This window comes from Rhea americana, unplaced genomic scaffold (genome assembly GCF_003343005.1).
Source record: "Rhea americana isolate MKP2758 unplaced genomic scaffold, rheAme1 scaffold_99, whole genome shotgun sequence".
Classification (NCBI taxonomy): domain Eukaryota; kingdom Metazoa; phylum Chordata; class Aves; order Rheiformes; family Rheidae; genus Rhea; species Rhea americana.
The window spans coordinates 1,019,770-1,042,247 of NW_028187188.1; the positions used below are offsets into that span (position 1 = coordinate 1,019,770).

Here is a 22,478-nt window from a genome sequence, read left to right on the forward strand (position 1 = left end):
CATCTCACAGCTCTAGCTGCTTTCTTGCAAAAAAGTAATGAACATCTCTATATATCTATATAAATTACAGGAAAAGGACTGAGGGGAAAGAGATTCTATCTAAGCTTGCTGGAGCTTTTTCCTTTTGTCCGTGCTGACCACGTCCAGCTCCAGTTAAGTTTTTCTGCCAGCTAGCTTTCCCAGACCCACTCTCTACAATGTGTCTTCCATTCTCCTCCTCTGCACTTAGATTTTGGGGAGAAAAGAGCCCCTGGCAGGCTTTTCTCTGAGGCATACAGAGAAGTGCAGAAAATTCTTGATGAGAGGAATAACATTCACTATTGAGTGATATTCCCAGCAGTGAACTCAGTGCCCTTTAAACTGAGGCACATTGTAGTTTTCTGTTTTCTCCTCCAGAGAGGCAAGATTTGGAGGCTGAGAGGAGGAGAAACGACTTCCTAGGGCAGCAGGGATCACTTTTAGCTGCTGCTGGTACAGAAGGAGGGGAGCAGACAACACTAAGATTTTGGAAAGTTTTATGTTGGTATGTCTTAGTGCATGGGTGGCATACCACACTCCTACATTGCACGTGGCCAAAGGAATGGACTAGCCAACCTGTTGTTGAAGCAGCCAGGATGGAAACACATAACAAAATTATTTTAACAGCCCAGCTTTCAATTCTCCTAATCTAATATAAACAGAAAATGTTACTGTCAGCTATAGAGGCTCAGTTCAATCCTTGTCAACAACCCAATATATGTCATGCTGCCTCTCCATAGGTGGGGAAAATGTTTTCCTTCATATGACTTTAGTACTTCTAAATATAATATTCCCACCAGAACTTTTAAAACATACTTGATCATACACTCTTCCTCTATTCTCACTTTCTTAGCTGTTCACCTAGAAGAGCAATGCCTCAAAGAATGGCTTGGAGCTTCCTGAGAGCTTGTTCCACTCCCACAAAATGTTTTATTCTCATAGGTTGCTTCTGAGACTTTTCTCATAGACATAAGTACCAATGATGCTTTCCCTTGTGAGGCAAAAGACTATCAGGCAAATTTCAGCAAAACATTTGAAGAACTCATCCACTGTGCTGTGTTGGACATTCATTAGACGTTCAGAACAGATGTAAACGTAGGTTTTTGAAGCATAAAAGAACTGCAACACAATCTGAAAAGGACTAACTCTTGTGCTGTAGTAACCATAACATATGCTTACTTCACTTGGCTGCATCTTATTTACCTCCGTTACTAGCATTTCAGCTGTTTACATCATTATAATCCCAGTGCTCTCAGCTCTGTAACAGATTCATTGGTGCCTTTGATTTTCAGAAAATACAGTCCTATTTCCAAGTTTTCTCRCATCACATGCATCATTTATGAAATGCAGCAGCATCTTCAACATTCAGACTAATAAAGGATTTGATAATTAGCTCACATGTATGAAATGTAATCAACATTGGTTTTTAATAAGTATAAAGGTACAAAATAAGGCAAACTGAGTGTGTCAGTTGAAGATATAAGCCAGAAGCATGGACTTTCACCATTTGAGCTAGAGAGTTTCTCTGTTAACTCCTCATAGTGTTAGGAATTTAAGTTTGACCTAGTTAATCACAAACTAAAGAGGAGAGTGCATCTTCTGAAACAGAAAGCTCTGGTGGATATAAGAACATCAATCATCAATAAAATGTGAACCATGTCATAAATAGTTTTAAGAAGTTATCAGTAGTATTTTTGAAAGTGACAGCTTTATGCATATGTATACTCTTACATTAATTGAGACTCAGTGTTGTCAAATATTATATAACTTTCTATTCTTTAAGCCCAGGTCCTCTTCCACCCTAACAAGATTAGTTACTATCTGCTACTCTCTGGTGCCATATTCCTAGCTGGACAGCTGGTGCCATTTTCCAGGTTCTCGATCTGACAACCTCTTGAACTATGAAGTCTCAGCTAACTTTTCTTATACTTGGTCACAATTTAAACGCTCCTTGAGACCCTATAAACTCACATAATTCAAGCCTTTTTCATTTGGAAAAAAACCCAAAAGCAAACAAACAAAAAAGCCCCCCACGTGCTCCAATTAGCCCTCTCCACACTACCCTTAATCCTTTGTTCTCCACATAACCCTCAATCTTTTATTCTTCTCAACAGACTTATATGATAATCCCAGGCAAAAACAGAGTGTACTACAATCACCTGAGATGAAATAATTCACCTGATATCTCTCAGTGGCTGGAAAACTTGGAAGTTAAAAATGAACTTCAGAGTACCAGACAACAGTGAATTTGAGCTCTTACCCGATATTGATGTTAATATGGTAAAGGATGCCTTGGTGGTATTGTCTGTAGTATTATGTTCTGAAATAAACACAGAAAAAACATCACATTAGTTCAGCCATCTTCCAGATCTATTTAGCATTATGATATAGATAAGGCATATAAGGCACTAAGTAGCAAGGCCCTTCCTAGAAAATCAAGTCCAGAAGCAATGAAGTCACACAACTCTACTAGCAACTTTTTCAAGTTGTATACTAAATCTGTTAGATACACCCTCACTGCTCCTAATGGGGAGCATCTTTCTAGCACTCTTCTAGGACTCCGGGTTGTTTTCTGACAAGAGATGCTTTCAGCCTTACCTTTCTCCCTATATATGAGGAAGAGAGGAGAATTCACTGAACATGGTCCAGGAAACATCAGGTTGACCAGTGATGGGCATTCCACACTGCTCTAAAGGGAATACTCCAGCTTGTTGGGATTTTACTGGAGTAAATGATAGCAATCTTAAACATCCTAGGTCAAGTTAGTAGATAAAAATCTCCAAATTTATTTAAAAATCTCTAAATGAAAAGCAAAACAATTTCTACATCTCCTATCTGTGTAGAAAAATTCTAAAAGCATGACTCAACTAGAGTTTTGACTTCTTAATAAAAAGAGTTTCATCCTTATTTCTGGAGTGTCTTTTTCTTTTTTTTTTCTTTTTTTTTTTCCCCTATTAACACTAGAGGTTGATGAAGGGGATGCAAAATTGCATTGAATCAGAAACAACCCTTGTACGCTACTGTAAGAAAAGGATAGTTACATTTGGGGAGGAAGAGATCAGCTCTGCTACTGAATGGAAAAGCAGAATGGCACAGATTAGTCCTACAATGCTTACAGGTTTGTACTGTGACATCCTGTCATGCTGCATTAAAATGCCATAATATAGACATTGCAAAACTGAGTCAGGACAGTATGTCACTAGTCTGGTGTAACTCCGTTCATGGTAATATCTGCTGGCATGCTCTCTTTTTCTGGCTACAGGGCAGAACAGTCAGCTTTGTTCCCTCTGCTTAGCATGCTGTGGTCTGATTAGCATTTCATGAGCTCCATCTGACGCTTGCCAGAGTCACTGACCTAACCTGGGGATTCAGGAAAAAATATGTAATACAAATGCAGGAATTCTGCAGGCACATGTTCAGAACAGAGCCTCATCAGATAAGCCTTACAATTGCTGTTTAAAGAATTCAAGGTGGTATCACACCTCTCAGCTGTGACGTAGTGATAGCACCCCACGTATTTCTAATGAGCCTTGGCTGGGAGTTTGCCCCTATACCAGTGTCCCCCTGTGAGGTATCTCTGCTAGGTATTCTGCTGCCTTCATAAGGTTATGTCGCAGCACACACCAAACTAGCCCAATTTGTTTGGAGTACACTYCTGTCCCCACCATTGACTTCAGCCCAGCATGTGCTGGGCAGCAGGGCTGGCCCTGGCAAGTGTTTCTGTCCTCGTGGGAGCAGGCTGCAGTGATTTCAGCTTGGGCTGGTGCCTTGCCCAAGTTCATGCCATCCTCACTACCTCCTGCAGCTTCAGTAGAAAATCTGTAGCCCTTCTCACTAAAAGCCAGAATAATTTTTGTCACTGTATTACCAGAGGGGCAGAGGAGTATAGAAAGCTACTGTCTGTGGAAACCTCACCATTCACACAAGATGGAAATGAGATCTTTTCCTTATGGACCTGCTGCTGCTTCTGCTTTTCTCCCCAGGTTACATGAATACAGTCAGGATATGCTAACCCCCTTGATTAATACATTTTAACCCYATACTTCGAAAACAAATTATATCCAAATAGACCAAAAAGCAAGTATTTATTAGGGGTTTCCCAAACAAGGAACAATTTTCTGCCTTTTAAGTCTCATTAAGAGCTAGTGACAAAGCTCCTCTAATTCCCCATGCCACAGGGCCATAGCACTAAAGCAGAATGTTTGTTCAACAGTGCCTGCATTTCACATGGTTTATTTTAACATTTCTCAGTAACTACCATGTCTGTAACACCAGCTAAACACATTAGCTAGCCAATTAGCTCATTCCCTAACTCAGTGTGACTTGAGAAAAGTCCATTGTAGTTTTCAGAGTATCCATCCTCTAAAGACATGCTGCATTTAATATCCATGATGATGGAGCAATATTTCTTCAAAAATTAAAAAAGAGAATTTAAGTCACAGTTATGATTTGGGTCATTTTATTAATATTAGTTAATAGCATTATGACCACCTAACTCCAGAAATTCCCCTCAGAGGCAACTGCAGTGCCCCAGTGCACTCCTGCAGTAGGATACCATTGCTGCACAACTGCCTCTGTCCCTTTGATTCTCCCTTAGCAGTGTCAAAGGCAGGGAGAAGCTGATACAGCTGCAATTTCCTAGAGCTTTTGCTATGCTGTTTTGTGAATCCAAATTTTTGGATTTTATCTAGAGAAATTAAGAAAAATTGTATCAGCAGAATAGAATAAAAATGGAGTTTTATGAATGAATCGATTRTACACTTAGGACAGGATGGAAAATTAAGTATATTTTAAAAACAAGTTGAAAGCAACATGAAAACATGCTTACAACTAGCCAGGATTTGGGATGGTATTGGTTGGTTCAAAGAAGTAATGCAGCTAGTGGCTTATTATGTTATTTGTGAAGTTAAATTGTGACTAAGGAGAATCCTATGGGGACAAAATCAAGAGATTAAAAATGACTGAGAAAAAAATCTTTGGCCTATTARAGACTGTTAGCTAGACAAAGAGAGAGAGACACAGAGAGGGAGATTTATTTTTCTGATCAYGTTGGCTGCAGTCTTAGATGAAAGACAATTAAGTTAAGTTACAGTTGCACTGTTTTGGGGGAATTCAGAKATAGTGACTCCTTTGATACAAGAGACTCCTGATGTATACCGTGGGAGCAGCCCAGATCTGCTTGTCAGCTGCTCCCTCTCACAAACCTCTCCTATTTGCTGTGCTCCCCGGCAGTAAAGGCAACCAAACGAGTGTATGTGCCTTCCGTACAGAGCCTTGTGTCTAGAGAATGTACACGTTGCTAAAAGGTGCTAAGACGATACTCTGGACTGAAATAAGGTTGGCAGAGATGGCGCTACTGGGTGGGAGATCCAAAAAAGAAAAACATGCCTAAGACTAGATAGGAGGGAGAGAAGAAATCACAAAGAGGGGAAGATAACAGGACAGGAATAAGGTGARAGCAGAAGAGCAGGAAGGCACAGAGACATTGAGAGAATAATTGTGGCAGGGAAGGATGTGAAGGAATGAAGAAGAGGACTTGACCAACATCTGACCTGTGGTCAGGAGGCCAAAATAAAAAAATAAAGGTCAATTATTTTTTTTTCCCCCAACAGTTCAAAATCTTGGCTTGGATTGAAAAGGTTCATTTGTTCTAAAATTAAAACAATAATAAAATCATTTAAATTTGGTCTTGATACATGATTTCAAAGTGAACTAACCTAAAAACTGAATTTTCTTTCTTTCTTTTCTAAAATTCAGAAGGAGATCCTAAATTCAGTTAGCAAAGACCAGTGGTGCAGTTGTCCTCAAACTGCAGCTTTTGATGTAGGCTTCAACCTCCAAGGCCTGAGTTTGGAGCTCTCATCTCCTCCATCTCTCATTGTCTTTACCTTTACACTGGGAAGACTAAGATAAGCAGGTCCTGAGCTTGTGTTAATTAGGTGCCTGTTAGTGCTTTGTGCCCTAGAATATGCTGTAGCATATGAATGAAATTGCTGATGCAATACCAGGCAGTCATTTTTGCTTTTTTTTCCTTCTTCATTTGAGCAATGAGTAAGTTTAAAACACTACTTGAAACAGTTAATATTAAAGTATTAAAAAAAAAAAAAAAAAAAAAAAAAAAAATCAAAAACATTTCTGAACATAAATAGACTATTTTGAATATATATTGATGATACGCATGATATCAGTTACTGTATTTAAAAGCTAGATGTTTTGGCGTCAATTTCTAATTTTGAAAAGAAATATTGGAGAATTTATTCTCACTACAGAAACAGTGAGTAAAATGACCTGTTAGTCTTCTTCTAACTYGACCTTGCACTAACCAGACAGGAGTTTATGTTCACATTAAAATCCTTCCATTCAGATCAGCACTGGTGAGGGCACAGTGGAAGCACTCTGTCCTGCCTGGGGAAACCTGTTGAGAAGAGTGCGGGATACCTGGAGTGGGGTTAAAGGAGAACAATAAAAATCATCAGGAGTCTAGAGAGAGAGAGAAAAAAAAAAGAGAGAGAGAGAGAGAGACCCCACAGGAAGGATTACAAGAATTGCATTTGTTTAGTTTGGAGAGGAAAAAATAACCGGAGGCAGGATAATGGCACTCAAGCAGGTAAAGGATTACTATAAGGAGAGGAATAAACTCATTAGGTCCACACAGGACAAAACTAGAGGTAACAGACAAGGGAAATTTGAATAACACGCTAAGGAAATTTTCCAAGTTTTTCAGTGCCTGTATCAGGTTGAGGATGTAAGATATCCCCACTTTAAATCAGATCAATACGCAAATGGCTTTAGACAGAAGTAAATATCAAAGACATGTTCTGAGGAAACCTGATCTCAAACTTCTGTACATGTTACTTCCCCGCTTCAAAGTTGTAAAGTGGAATCCACAGGTGCCATTTCCCATATTATATGTGTTTGTGTGACCCTGAACCTATGCAAGACATGGAGAGGTCAAAGTTACCACCTTCTTGCTTTCTGTCTTACACAGCATCAGAAATAAACTGTGATCTTTCACAGGAAACGGATGATAATTCTGCTCCCTGCCACGACCACAGAAGACTCCTATAGCAGCTGCTCCAGCAGTATCTGTGGGCAGACTGTCCACTGTTTTGTCCTCTTTGGGGAAAGGTATAATTATCCATATGAGAAAAGCTAGTACTGATATTCTCAGGATTCCCAATAAATAACTGTTGCCCAACAATGCACACAATCTGTTTATTCTTAGCTGGGAGCTCTATGTCTATTAGGATTTCTCTTTTATTTTCATTTATTGCTGCTTCATGTCTTTATTCTTCTATCTATCTGATCTTTCCCTGGCCTAGWGTTTTTCTTGCACTTCCCTTATTTTTGTTTTCACTCCTCAACCCCCCCTCAGTACTTGTTCACTGCTTTCTAACCTAAATCTTGAGATAAATTTCTTCTTCCTTTTTAATGCATTTTTTTCCTAAAGATTAAAAAAAAAAGATTTACCTAGACAAGCAGTTCATCTCCCATCAACTCTCACTGCACAAACATCTCTCCCAWGTGCAGAGGCCCCAGGCAAGTTTCAGGTACCTCTCAAACTCTACTTGTGCTCTCCAAACAGAGCTTGAGTATGCCTGAATGYATTAATCTAGGGTTTAAACTTGAGATTTAGCTGCTGTTAGAGAAAGTCACCGTAGAAGGCCTGTTTTCATCTGGTGAGGTTTAGCAGTTGTATGCTTTAGGGGTTTCATCCTCAGTAAAGTTTACCATTTCCCAAGTCCCCTTTCCAGCCAAGGGGGAGAGAGCAGAGTGTTATAAGCAGGGGTCAGTAAACTCAAGCTCAGTTTCCCGTGGAGCTTCAGGGTAATATTCTGTCAAGACACATGAGCTAGCTTTCTAGTAGCTGGCACCAATGCTCACAGCTGTTTAGTAATGTCACCACACTCGCCAGTTCTCCAAGGACTGACCTAACTTCTTGCATGGCTCGGAGGTCTGTGCTGCATTATTGCACTACCATAATTAATATGTGAGCTTGCTAGTTTACAGCTACTCTAGATAAATCACCCCAAATAAGATAAACAGCTATGACTGCAGGGTAGACATTACTCCAGCCTCTCTAGTAACTCTGTGTAGAGCAATACAGTTTAATTAGGTTAGATAGAGCTTCTGGTACTTAATCTGTCATGTAGACACTCTGTGTGTCTCATTTTCCCACCCGTAAAAGAGGGATAATAGTATGTTCCTATTTCCTAGAAGACTACAAACTGCAACACACAATGGCACCACACTCTATCATTAATGGAGTTTCATAAGAACAGAGAAACTCACAGTTCAAGATATTATCTGTGTCTGCATTTTTTATCATTTAGCTCTTTCAAAATAATAATAATATGGATACAAGCTGCAAAATTTGCATTTGCAACTGGTCTCAGCTTTCTCAATGTTTTGCTTTGTTTGGGTCATGTGTTAGGTAAGAACCAACCCTCTGAACATGCTGCACAAAGCTGTAATTTAGGCCAAAGCAAGGAACAGGGTTCATTTAGATAGCTGTTGCTATTTCAGTCCTCCGTCTGCACTTTTGCAGCTAGTTTTATTTCCACTAGATGCAGCTTTTTTACCCCTCATTAAAATAGCACAAACAAGAGCTACCCAGTATCAACAGAAACATGTTCCCAGGAAATCTGCAGGTTCAAGTCCTCCAGGCATATTTTAAGGGCATTTTTTTTTAACTATAGTGTTTGCTTAAAACCTAAGAACAGTTTTACCTACAGTACATCCAATTTCATGTGAAGTATTTGGTTAAGATTGAAATTATGGCATGAAACTTTCAAAAATCAAACAGCAGTGTTGAACAGTGGTCACAGTTAAACACTGTTTGGCAAAAAATGACTAACCTATTTATGCAGACTATCTAAAACATTAGCAGGCAATAAAAAAAAATATTAGAAGCAGCATAGGTGTTCCCAAATTGCAAAATCTTCCATTTGGGATGTACTGTTAAAAGAAGTTTAAACCCAATGTTAGCAGTYGTGTTTAATACAAAATCTATAAATCAATCCTCCCAAAATTAAAAAAAAAAACAACACTAACAAAATATTAAACCCCATAGAAATTGTGTTTTAAAAGAATTTGATTAAAGTAATTGTCATTCTGCTATAAATACTTACATTGCAAATCTTTCCTCTATGGTTGTATTAGCTAGAATTTAAATGGAAATCGAAGTCTGATGTAATCCAGTGAAACCCAKCTGGCGCTTATAACATGCAGCAATGGTGATAAATTAAACTAGCCACTTGCAAATTTCGTGAAGTTGAAGCAACTCAGAGAGAAATATACAGCCCACATATCTTTATATTTCTTCTGTGGGTTTTAAAGCATACATAGCACATGACATGCCTCACACACACATTCAGATGTGTCTGCAGTAGTATCTAAGTGCAAGTATCTGCACTGAAATAACAGTTGATGAAAAGAAAGCTTCATCCCTGGTAGTGATTCTATGCTGATCACCAGTGCTGCAATACCTTCATGAGCAAAAATCGCAAAATGTCTTTCCAGCGTGGTCTCACAATGCCTTTGCACATCTGAAAATGTTCTTAATGTGGCCTTCTGCAATACATATATATATATATATATATATATATATATGTCATTTTCTTCAGTATTTTCTATATTGTTAGTATCTTATAGCAATGACTGGAAGGACTGTGTGGACTCTGAACAAATTTACACCAATCATGTTTCAGGTGAACCCCTGTGAGATTAAAACAGATAATACAGGCAATGCTAAAAAAATAAGTCAGGGAGAGATGMCACATTCTTTGCTGCCTAATGCCAATCAGCTGGAAGCCTGTGATTCTCCACTGYCTATGGAGGTGGGAAACCACCTCCAGTTTGCCAAGCTGTTACCTTCCCTTCAGTCAAATCTCTCTTAAACAGCAAACTAAAACRTAATATAAAAACCCAACATGATGAGATACTACATTTAGGTACTCTTTTTACTTCTCCATTGGAAGCTCCTGACTCTGGTGTGCAGACTGGTAGTGCAGAACAAGAACTGTGTGCTATAAAAGAGTGAGGAGAAATGTATGCCTGGAGGAAGAAAACAAGGCAGGAAGGAGACAGTCCTGRGCCAGAGGGACACGGGTCCCTCCCTGCTCCCTCACAGGAGGTGCGAAAAGCAGAAGCATCTGTGAACGTGGCGAGGAGAAAGAAATTAGTTAAAAGGGAGCATCAATGTGAACCTCCATAGCAGGAAAGGGAAGCAAGGGCAATGCTGCTCCTGGAAACTGATAGCTGGAGATGGGGCAATGTGGGACTCCTGCTCCGCAGAGGAAATCCAAGCAGGGCTGCCCAGAGGAACCCAACAGCAGCAGCAACTGAGGAGAGGAAGGAAAGGGAGGGAGCCTTGCAGTTTCTCTGAAAGGGAACAGGGAAAAGCCAGGAAACGAAACTTTGGTGCCAGCACTGCCCCAGCTGCTTCTCCCACTCACCCAAACATGTGGCTAGCACGACCTCATGCCAAACATTGGGCACACCATGGCAGCAGGCAACTGCTGAGAATTATTTATTACTTGAGCAAATAGCATAGTTTCCACAAAGCACACTCAGGGCACACAGCAAACAGTTCCTACGTAAGGAGTCATAACAGAGAAACAGTGAAAAAAAGGCAGCTGGCCTCACTAACGTGGCTTTACGTTGCTAAGGGCTCCTGCTCAGTTGAAAACAATACTAAAAAGGACTGGGCTAGATGCCCACATGTTTTATCTAGCATCTGAAGCAAAGCAAGCAAAGCGCGGTTTACTGCTTGGCATSTGTGGACAGAGGAATCCAGGCACTTAGCAGACAGTTTCATGGTTTGTCTTACAGATTCAGAAGAAATGCAAACTTGCCTACCAATGACTCTTAATCTCAAGCTTTCTCTCTGCACTTTCTGCTCCTACATTAAGYGCGGTGGATGTCTTTATTACTGCATGCTGCAGAGAGATGAGGACATTGTTTGCTCTCTATAAAGCAATAAAGCTGTGCTCAGAATGCTCACCAGCACTCCAGCCTGCTTTGGACAAAGACTCCAAGCTCTGTACTTCACTTTATTTAAACCTGTTAAACCTATTAAATAGGTTTTAATTAAACCCTTTAAAACTATTAAACCCACCAGATTATCACCCTTTGATGGTAATGTATTTCTGTGTCCATGTATAAGATAAAAAGTAGGAGTTACTAAAGGTTATTTTATAGTAGGAAAAACCAACCACCACCCCCCTTGTGTTAGTCATGCTAAATCAGTTTTAAAATGTTTTTGAATAGGTGCAGTTTTATATAGAAAGAGCTTTTAAAACATTGTGCACTGTTGAGCAGAACAAGAAAAAGAATAAAAGGAGAGTCCCTTCCCTGCAACAGGAAAGAGCAGGAGCGTTGGTGTTAAGTCAYCCTCACTCAGAAAGTAGAGAGAAGACTGTAGTTCTCTGGGTAATGCCCACAATGTTTTTTTCTGTAACACATTATTTTTGAGCATATTTTTGCTTCTCAGGAATGAGTGTGTTTGGGTAGGACAAAAAAATAAAAGAACTACAGGGGAAGTTGAGCATAGGTCAATCGGAAGTTATCCTTTTTGATGTGCTGGGGCTGCAGCCGTTGGTAAAATTGTACTGCTTTGTGTTTGTTTAGCTCTATCTTTGTGATCAAAATGCATCTCAAGCAACACGACTAATTGTATAATTCAGGAAATGGTCACTGCAGTGGCTGCTATGATGTGTTCACTTTTAGCATATCCTGCATCAGCCTATACACTCATTTCAGCCGCACTTGCCCATGCCACTCTGCTCCTGACAAAGCTCTGAACRCATCTGGAGCATCAAAAACCTATTCCCACCAGAAAACCTCTGTGGAAACATTGTAAAATTGCTTCTATGATTAACGTAATTCCACACTGAGTTGAGGCCCTCTTCCTCTTTTCCACAATGCCTAAACCAAAGGCTAAACAGTATAGAATATCCCATAAATGAAGCCCAAAAGAGACTGGAGTACAGTATCATTTGAGTTACGTTATATGCAAGGACGCAGGATGCACTTTGAAAACGTCTGTTTTCTGTAACTGGACCACATAGCTGAGGAAGACCTCCCTAACTGTGAAAAGCTGACTGAATACTCATATTATTTTTAATTTCTACCAATCTGATACAACAGCTGAGCTCAGAAGCTAATCCAAAATGTTTTTCTCACATGCTTTTTACTGCAAAGTGGAAATCAAGAAATTAATTACTTATTGGTTACTAGCAGAGCACTTGAGGCAGAGGGTCAACAACAAGAAATTAGACTAGCAAAGAGCAATGGTATTTATGTGATACCARATCAGCACCCAAGCTGACGATCAACTTCCTAGCGGAGCAGAAAGTAGATCAAAATCAAGACAGTGGCTTTGACAGAGGCTAGTCAAAACTCCAGGTCCCCGTCAGTGCCCTGGGAAGTTATGGTGAGCTAGGAGCAAAATCTGGTGTTTCTGAGAACTGAYGATCTCATGTTGTGCAACATATTTAGCTGCCACTTGTACTTTAATCTGCAGGTAAGTCTAATTTCATTCYCCATGACAATTACAAGTATTTGTGAATCAGTTGTTGCATTCTTACTCAAATCCTTCTGATCTTCTCCCTTGGCAATTTTTTTCATTTATGATCAATCCTCATTTTCCACTGTTTTCACTTGAAAACAGTGTTTTCTGCCAGTTCTGGGAAATGTAAGGTGAAAGCAATTAGTCAGGAAGCAGACAGTGCACTATAAGAAAGTATCAGTAAGCCAATGAAATAAAATTGTGCACTAGTCCACTTAAATTCAATAGCATTAAGATGTGCTAACCGCATGACTCCATTAGCACACAGAATAGCCCAYAGAGGAAGATAGTGAATTCCTCTGAAGCCAATTGAACAAGACCAGATAAAACATGCTGAGATCAAAAAACAGTCCTGCACTGGGTGGCTTTCGTCTCTAATACCTGCACTCTTGATTTCCCCTTCTGTGATCAGCACACCTCAAGTATTAGGTTAACTGGCATATATTTTTAATAAGTTCTTCCTCTGGTTGCACACTGGCAACCACTCCAGTGAGCTGTTCCAAATGAAATCCAGCAGTTTGGTAAATATATTTGCTGCCTTCTGAACCACAGCAAATATATTAATACACTGTAGCAACCTGCTATTATAAGAATAACCTTCCTAAAGAGAACCTAAAGCTGCTTTACAATAATAACTCTTTTCGGCAGCCATCCTTTCAGTGCTGAACTTCTGTAATATCCAAAACCCATGTGCTTTGTGATAAAGCAGAGTTAAATTCCACACAATGTCCAGATAGCTCCATAATTCAAAGAATTCAATAGTCTTCCAGAAACAAACGTTAATAGTCCYGTGCAGAAAGAGTAATTGCAATGAAATTTCATGCTCCCCTAAAACATTTTTTCTAGTGTGCCACAGACTTCTGCTTTAAGAACCATCTGCAGGAGTCATGGGGAAATGAGGATTGGACAACTGGGTGAGAATATCAGAGAATTTGTGATTCTTAGGCAGTATTTTGGCTTTTGGGGACTTAGAAAGGCAGTTGAAGCACTATACGCGACCCACAACCAGAGTCTCTCTTCTCGATGCGGCAGCTCAGAATTTGGGGGTAAAGATGTAGGTTTCTCAATTCTTGCTGGAGAAATTCTCAGCATTTCCTGCACCTCATCTAACCAAGTTTGGAAACACTTCTGCTTTAGTGACCTTTGAAGAGGTTTGCAAATGCCAACATTTACATCATCTACACTGATGTGATATATGATCCATGATGAGATGAGGAGGGGTAATTCATCTATCAAAGACAGATGATTTCAGACTGTCCTTGCACTTGGATAGATAGCACCACACATATTTACATTTAGAAGGTTATTGATACTGTCTTTTAAATAAAAGCCTAGGCTCACTGTTGGGCATTGTAAACAAGCTAGAAAATGTGGCAAACTAGTCAAAAATGGAGGAATATACAGAGCTCTGGTAACTTCAAATAACTATCATGCAAAGAATACTGACTCAAACCAATCAATAATATATTTTACAAAGAAAATAATGCAACTGCTGTGCCAGGAAGCTTACTAAATCTATTGATGCTGTTTTCATCAGACTAACTAAAACCCAAAGATTTTGGCATGCTGACCAGTTGTTGCCTCAATAGCCAAATCTGCCCAGCCCAAATATGATACTAATCTTCTGCTAAAGATTATAAAGGAAGAAATATCCAGGAAGCCTAAACAACTGATTAATATAATCAGGGATTTAATTATTTTAACCCTAAAGTTTTAATTACTCTGACATTCCTCAAACAAACTGTGAACTCAGGGCATTAATACAAGCTGAATGYGCTTTTAAAAACGATTACATATCTGGCAGAAATGTTTGGACAGCAAGGCTGGAGTATCACTCCCATCCTGGCAAAACACACAATTTCATTAGAGTGATAAGATGAGGCAGAAAGGTTACAGCGGATAAATATAATGCAAAACTATGTGCCCCTTGCTCTGTGGTTTCAGCAATCTGAGATTTGATGCAATCTACAACATACAGCTAACACCGGGGGCACGTTAGTGTCATTGGAAAAGGTGATTAAAAATTGTTTCAAGAATAGTTTATTGACAAATAGGCTAGGATTTTCACCTGTACCAGAATCAGGCAAGCATCCACTCTCCACTGAAAAGCAGTTAGAAAATTCTTACTCTATTAGTTCAAAATGTAATCTTTAGAGCATTAGCTAGTTATTCTTGCCTGAAAGGCACTATTGTCTAGCCTCGCTGCTGACGAGAAAACACTTTGGGCCCCTCCAGACTAGCCTTTGGTGAACAGTGGAGTGGCAGAAGGGGGCTTGCTCCCCCTTCCTGTCTGCTCTGCAATRGGACAGTATCCCAGCAAATCATGCCTGCTCAGTTTAAGAGACACTGTACTAGCAAGTGACTGTCAAAGCACACCTTTCTCACAGCAGGAGACAGGTTAAGAAGACGCAATGTAGAGATAGCATCATATTAAATTGAGTCAAACTATTTTTCCTACTGTGGGTAGGTTTGTCTGATACAATGTGCTGGTTTTACACCATCCAAGAATTCACTTAAAGGAGACGAATCCAAAGGTATCTATCCGCCTCATAGCTCGAGCACAGCACTGAACAATGCAAATGGCTCACATAGCAAGGCATGGTACGAGCCAGGGTATTGAATCCTCTGTTTAAATCTGAGACACCTATTTTTAGAGTGCTAGCTGAAACCAAAAGTAAATGTTTATCTTCTACTGGAGCCACGTCTTTAATTCTTGACTTATACTTGGTAATAACAACTGCTACACATACAAATCCAACAGGCCAAGTTCTGTCTCTATCTACACAATTGCAAAATAAACCATTAAAGGGTCTTTCTTGMATTTATTGCAGTGAAAACAAACAAATGGACAATCCTCCCCCTTCCCAGCTTTCTTAAGGAGCAGAAACAATGACATCTTTCTCATATGATTTTACCATGGAGCCTGACTCATCTTTAGACTATGATGTTAACCTGGCTACAGAATTGTACAAGTTAAAATTTCTTTCTCTCCACCAGGATGAGAGTTTCTTAAAGATTGTTTTTCATTTGTGTTTTTGCAGGCTTTCACACAGGACACRTATAGCTATGTACACAATCAGAAACCAAATGTAAGGTTCTTACTCCTTTCTTATTCAGAAAAAACAAACAAGCAAACAAACTGAAGCATAAGCCTCTGTGGATCATTCTTCCTAACTTAAATCAGTAAAGTTTAGTAACAACTCTAGTTTTTAACCCAGATGAAAGAGATAGCTAAACTAGAAAAAACATTCTGTTAAATTTTTAGACATGACAACCACTTGTTAAGCATGTTATATSGCAGTATATATTCTTGGGTTTGATGCTGAACACGGCAGACAACTTGCCCTTCAGATTCATCTTCTATTTGTTTTGGCTGTAAATCATAATCTTTTCATCAACCAAGTATCAAGCTGCTTATTTCTATCCTTAGTAAACAGAGCAAACTTGCATTTGGGTTTGGGGCTAGGACAAATGATTTCCTTTTGTCCCATAGTAAATAGACCCTTAAAATCCATTAGACAAAACTGGCCCAACATGAGGCAACTATAATGAATCAAAGGAATGTGGCAGCAGGGAAGAAAGGTTCTGCRCAGGAATAAGCACTCAATTAAAGGCTTCAGTAAGCTCTAGCACTGCAATTTGATTTTTGAAAAAGCTGGTCTTGCAAACTGCCAGGAGTGCTGGAAACATCTGAAACACGTTTTTTTTTAACAACAGGCAGATTACCAGAACATTCAAAGTTTGGGTTCAAGTAAACTAAAGGCATAAAAAGGCAACTGATTATCTAAAGCCTATTCACATTTCTCAGATTTTCACAACTGAGACAGTGACAGCTTGTACATTGGTGTCTCTCCCAGGGCACAGCCATGAATAATATCCCAGAGCGAGAGAAGATCATGCTCAAAAGTTAGAAGTGCTCAGAAATGGTTTTGATAGTATCTCATTTTAAAATTGTGAGCTGAGAGCACAGAAGATGGAAATGGAAAAGACTATTTATCTGTCGCATCTGGTTAACACTGACAATGGTATCAGAGTTCAAGCAACTACAAATCTATACAATGACTCCAGGAACCCAGGTTTAGTGGAGGCCAGCTCAAGCTATCGGGCTAAGACCTGGGATTGAATTTGCCATGTTACAGGGACGGGATGACACCCCAGGTTCCATGATACACACATAATAGGCAAGACATTTGGGAAACACTCAGTTAAGAGTTAATCCAACGTGTAATGGAATCTCTTTGAATTGCTTCAGTTGCTTTTGGACCATGCTCTCAATGCCATGTTTGCTCCCACGTTTCAAAGTGAAAAATGTCTGTCTTTGTGTGGAGTCCCACCAATTTCTACAAGAGCACTCATGGAGAAAGGTACTGCTAGCTGTCAATAGGGGTCACTAATCAGTCATTAATAAAACACATCCAATGTAGATCTGAAACATGAGACCAATACATTTCAGTGCCTGATTTTGAGTGCGTAACCTGAACACATCCAGACTGATGCAAAGAGTCTAGATGTTTTGTTCATTTTGTGTTTTCATTCTTCTGTGTTATCATTTCTGCAGGAGAGAAACCTGACTGTTGGGGCAAGAAGGAAGCTGTGGTGTGCTGTGAGCACATTACGAAGATGGACAAGCGACAACACAGCTCTGGGAGGCACTCTGTGGAGTTCATCTGCAATGCAATATAGCCACAGCCGTGCTGTATCATAAGGCTGAGGCACATGAAGATGTATCTTCTAAGCACTTAAATTAGAAGCATATGCTAATTCCTATTCTCTAATCTTTTTGATGAATGAGCTCCATCCTAATCCATTTTAAAGAGTAATAAACCCTAATGATGACTCAGGAGCATCACTATTAGATCCTTGTGCTTTGGCCAGAGGTTCTTTGACCTACTCCGTTGTTGTCTGTTCTTTAAAGCTTGGAAGTGCTATGAATCAGTTCAGAAAAGCATTTCTATTTGAAATATATTTTGGAAAAAGTAAAAATAGAGGGCAATATGACAGGTCCGAACATCCTGAGATGAGGAATTTCTGCCTTCAGCATGTCATTTAGCTCCTGAAGGAGTGAAGAAAATCCTCAATAACAGAGACAAGTTGTCAGGAGACTATCTGCCTCATCAACATCTAATTTACACAGGTAAATTAGCCTCTAGTAATTTGCTGACAAAGCGTAGATCCCATCAAAACCCAAGGGGCTTCCAAGGATGTAAGATCCCAAGACAATTAAAAAATTAGCAAGAAAATGTAGCCCACTTACAAGTTAAAGGCAGGGCATAAAATTCTGAGATCTTGCAGAAGATCTGGTATGTTCCCTACAAACTGCAGTGCAAACATCCTGGTACATTTCTGCATGATTTACAAAACATTCAAACACAGACTGCTTGCATATATTATATGAAGAGGCTACAAATCCACATATTACTTGTTCTGGTAAACTGAAGATGGAGCAAACAACTCCTAGATTTGGGGGTCAATATTAAAATGCTGGGTATAATTTGACCCTTTCTCAATTTTACGGAGCATAATTTTAAAATACTAAGTTTTTCTAAGCAGCCAGAGAGGAGTGTCCTGCTACCATCTCTAATGCTCAAAACAGGGAGACTCAATATGAGGGACACGTGTCAGCTTCCTTAGGATCCATTCCTCTCCTCAGATTATAAAATCCCACTGTTATAACTCAGATGTCCAGAATATTTTAGTCACCAGAAGTAATGGGAGCCTAAAGACTTTGGTCCAACCTCATACAACAGACAGTAAAATTGAATAAAACTGCTTTATCTTAACGGGTGGTTTATTTTTTTTTTAGACACACCAGGAAAGCACGATAGCCTGCTTTTCACTGTTCATTGCTAATGATAATGCAGAAGAAGGAAGGAGAAATGATCAGATTATATTCTTTTATTTGGACGACGGAGACGCACAATCTAGATTTCCTYATGCATGGTCTTACTTTTCTAATCTGATTTTACTAACAGAAATTCACTACCAAGTCTACTCTGTAATAAAGCTTCTTTTAGACATTATTTCTACAGAACAGAAGTTGTTCAGAGCAAATATCTCCTATATGAAATTTTCTTATTCAGGGGCTCCAGTTCTGCCCTGATCACATCATGCAGAGGAGGGAAATCCTTTTTAAAGGAAGGACTGTCCTCTTGCCTTTGCATGTTGCTTTCCGATAAGCTTTATGGCCTGTTCTGTTGATTCTGTTCCTTTTGATCCAACTCCACCTTGCTTTTCAGAAGCTGTGAAATTAAAGGTTTAACAATGACAGGAAGACTATTTTTACTAGGAGTAGCAAACAGAGAATAAATAGCACCTCAGCACAGACTTTCAGAACTTGTACTTACTTAACATAGTAAGTGTTACTAAGTAAGAAGAACAGTTCTCTCTATGGCACAATGTTATTTTCAAACTTCTTTACTAATTTTTTTTCTAATAGCAGTGAGACCAAGCAATAGCACAAGCTGCACCACAGAAGATCTTTTTAGATTTTAACACATAATCTGTGGGAAAGTTCATTAACTGATCAATTATTCTAGTATTATAAATTTTCTACATCTGATTCAAAAAAAAAAAAAAAAAAAAAACTCACCTACAGGCAATCTATAAGCCTTTGTGAAAGCTTTAGTTATGAGTGCTCAGCCCAAACGGCCAGCAAATGAAAGTGCAGATAAAAGCAGACTTAGTTTCAAATCTATCTTTTGACAAAGGTGATGACAGACTCCGGTCCTTGTTACAGTTTCTCTCTCCATCTCAGGATTTAGTAATTACTTCGACTATAAAAGTGCATGATATTTCAAGCTGAAGAATAATGAAAATAGCAATCAGTGCCCATCTGAACACTATGAAATGTGATTAAATCTATGCATCTGAGAATGACTTTAAGGAGGTATTGCGCTCAGTAACAAATATTGCCCCCAGGTTTGCATCYCTCATTATATGACACTTGATAAATACTCTAGGTCCCTATATATTTGGGGCCAAAATCAAACTTATTTCTGAGAAACATCTTTGGCCAAAATTATTGCTGGCACAGTACCAAGGAAATCCATGGGAACACATCAGGACAGATCTGATTTGCAAGAGTMTTATTTGCAAAATCTGACAGATTTTTCAATTCTCCCTTAAAAACACCTCTCCAAGAGATGCTTTATTTTAAAGAAGAAAAACAGAACAGAAAACCTTTGTAAATACATCTCTGTTTTTAATTCCCCTCAGACTGAGGGGATTMATGATATCCAGAAAAAGAGCTGTCACAAAAATACAATGGCATAAATTTTTTCACAGAACACGTATAACTCAACTACCTTCTTCTCCAACACAGTCTTTCGATCACTGCACTGGAAAAGAAAAAAAATATCATCCAGCTGCTGACAGCTAAGCTTTTGCTCACAAAATGCCCTACAGATGTGACAAGTCTACTCCCCCTTCCCCCCCCCATAAAAAGCCAAAAAACTTACCCCCCAAAGTGCAAATACAGCATACAGCTAGGAAATAGGCAATCCCCAATAGCTTCATGCTTGCTGGTGGTGGTTGTGGTGTCAGCTTTCCCTTGCACAGCTGGGCAGGGAGTGCTCTCTCACTCTGAGGCAGGCCTTAATTACTCCATGGAAAAAGGTGTGTAGACACTGTGCCTAGTCACTGCCCATTCCTGCTTATTTTGGGGACTTTGATAAAGAACAGGAGGAAACACAACATACTCCCTCTGGGAGTTCAGTACGGAGGAGATTTATTGTTTCAGTCCTTACAGGAACTCCTTTTCTTTGGCAGCCAACTGTGTTTTTGTTAATACATTATTTTGTTCTTCTTCGGCCAAGAGGTCAGGAAAGCTTTTCAACAGAGGCAAACCTCTCCTTAGAATAGGCTATACATCACCAACTTTCATACTGTATTTGGGGATACTTTTAAATGGAACATATAATAGCGACAGAGCCTGGGTAGTGGGGGATAACGCAGCGGGGAACGGAGCTCTCACCCTGGCTCTTCTTTCTATTAGATAAGGTGGCTGCAGCCTTTGGTGAAAATCACAGATGTTTCATACTAAAGCCAGTGAGAGAGCTGGCCATCGCAGCAYAGCTGAGAAAGGACTGAAGGGGAAATCAGCACAGAGGGAGGAAGCGCCTTGCGCAGCGTCACCCAGCAGATAAAGGGCAGAGCCAGGAATAGGAGCAGTGGTCTGCACCCCACCTACTAGCCCACATCATCCTCTGTCCATGAACTTTTGAGGAGATGTCACATCTCATGGCTTCATTTAGGAAAGGGCTCTGCTATCTGTTTTTAATATAATAGAATCTAATCATACAATATTAAAGCAGCAACTTTGACTGATGGGGATCCAAACCCCTGGGCAGAGACTTTGGCCAGCCATCACGTTGCGTGGATATGCAGCGAACACAGTGGTGGATAATGCAGCCAGATCCATGACAGCCTTTCCCAAACTTTAGGCCATGTCCCAGCACAAGATACACTTTTGAAATGAATTACACATGACTGTACCATTCCTGCTGTCAGAGAAAACTTCCCTGCACAAGATGATCCATCTCCACACGCACAAGTGCCTTGCACATACCTTGCAAACTACCAGTTTGGACAAGCATACAGTATGCCAAGAGGTACAGCACTGCACATGATGAATGGCATGGCCTAACTGTGTTAGAGAGTTGAAGCTAGCTATTCTGGTGTCCTAGAAGGAAACAGAGACATGATGCAAGTTCTGGTCTGCATTTGATATAAAATGGCCAACCATTTAAAATTTACAGAGTGTTTCTGAAAAAAAAAAAAACTTTCTGTTGGGGATGGGCTAGTCTCATTCTGTATCAAAACCAGAGAGAATCAAATCACTTTTGCTCAATTAATACCATAGAATTAAGGCTGGCAGTGAGAGTTTTTTTAAGCAAGCATTGTTTTTAAAAGAAAACTAGACTTCTTATTTTTAAAATTTGAAAAGTTTCAACTAGCTTTAACTGTGGTCTGGTCCATTAGGAACAGAAAGTATATCTTTATTCTTCTGTACAGGTACTTGCAATGTTAATTTGCTATGCCATGTGATAAGAACACAGGCCTCAGAGAAACACTCTCAAATGGATTGTCTAATGAGCCAGAGCAAAATTTCTCTCTTCTCCTCAGCCCCAGTTGATCTGTGAAACTTTTATCTCTCTCCTTCTCACAGACATTTCTCTGGTTAGGTGGAAGAGACCCAAGTAGAGCTCTAAAGTTAAAGGCTAGGAAAACATGATCTTGTCATATTCTCATGCTTTGTGCCTTAATGATTTTATGCAGCTGATGACAATTAATCACAAGAGTTCAAATACAGTGAGAACAAGGTACAGTATATTTGCTCGTCTGCCTCTCTGTCAACTCTGAGGAAGATTAAGAAGAAAAACTGACCTCACAAATAGCCTGACTCATTAAACAGTCAGCCCTACTTATGGCAGTAATTAAGACTTTTTTCCTCATGAATGTTTTGCGCTATAAGGGGAAGTAACATTCTGGAATGGTTTTACACACAGGAACTCTCAGGATCTAAGCCATAGCACTTCCAGCAAAACTGCTTATTTATTAACCTGATGAAGAAAATACTATCAGATTGGCGTCATGTATGGAATAGCTTTTGTTTAATTAGAAAAAAATTCATTTCCACATCTTAAGGTTGTGACAAATCCTCTGTCTATTGCAGGTGTCAGAAGATGGTGCTCAATAGAAATCTGATAGTAGAAAAAAATTCTAGCACTATATCTGGAGAAACTCAAAACAGTAGGTGCATGAGAGATGCAAATACTAAATTCTCTGCAGTGAGACTGTGATTCATGGTCATTGGAGAGGATCACACRGTAATACAAATTTGACTCAGGTCAGAGGTGGGCCATACAAAGACACTTCAAGTTGATTACTG

At 39.5% G+C, this 22,478-nt stretch overlaps 1 protein-coding gene across 3 annotated transcripts in view; it reads right to left on the reverse strand.

Moving 5' to 3' along the window:
* EMCN (endomucin) overlaps positions 1 to 20,214 on the reverse strand; it is a 54,072-nt gene extending 33,858 nt beyond the window's left edge. The window contains exons 1-2 of one of the 3 annotated variants that reach the window (XM_085325594.1): positions 20,047 to 20,214; positions 2,279 to 2,338 (exon numbers count right to left, since the gene is read on the reverse strand). In XM_085325594.1, coding sequence (XP_085181720.1) covers positions 2,279 to 2,338; positions 20,047 to 20,104 — 118 coding nt within the window. In that variant the 5' untranslated portion in view covers positions 20,105 to 20,214. The remainder of the gene's footprint in view (positions 1 to 2,278; positions 2,339 to 20,046) is intronic. The other 2 variants (XM_085325595.1, XM_085325596.1) reach the window with 2 other exon arrangements.
* Between the last annotated feature and the right edge of the window lie 2,264 nt (positions 20,215 to 22,478).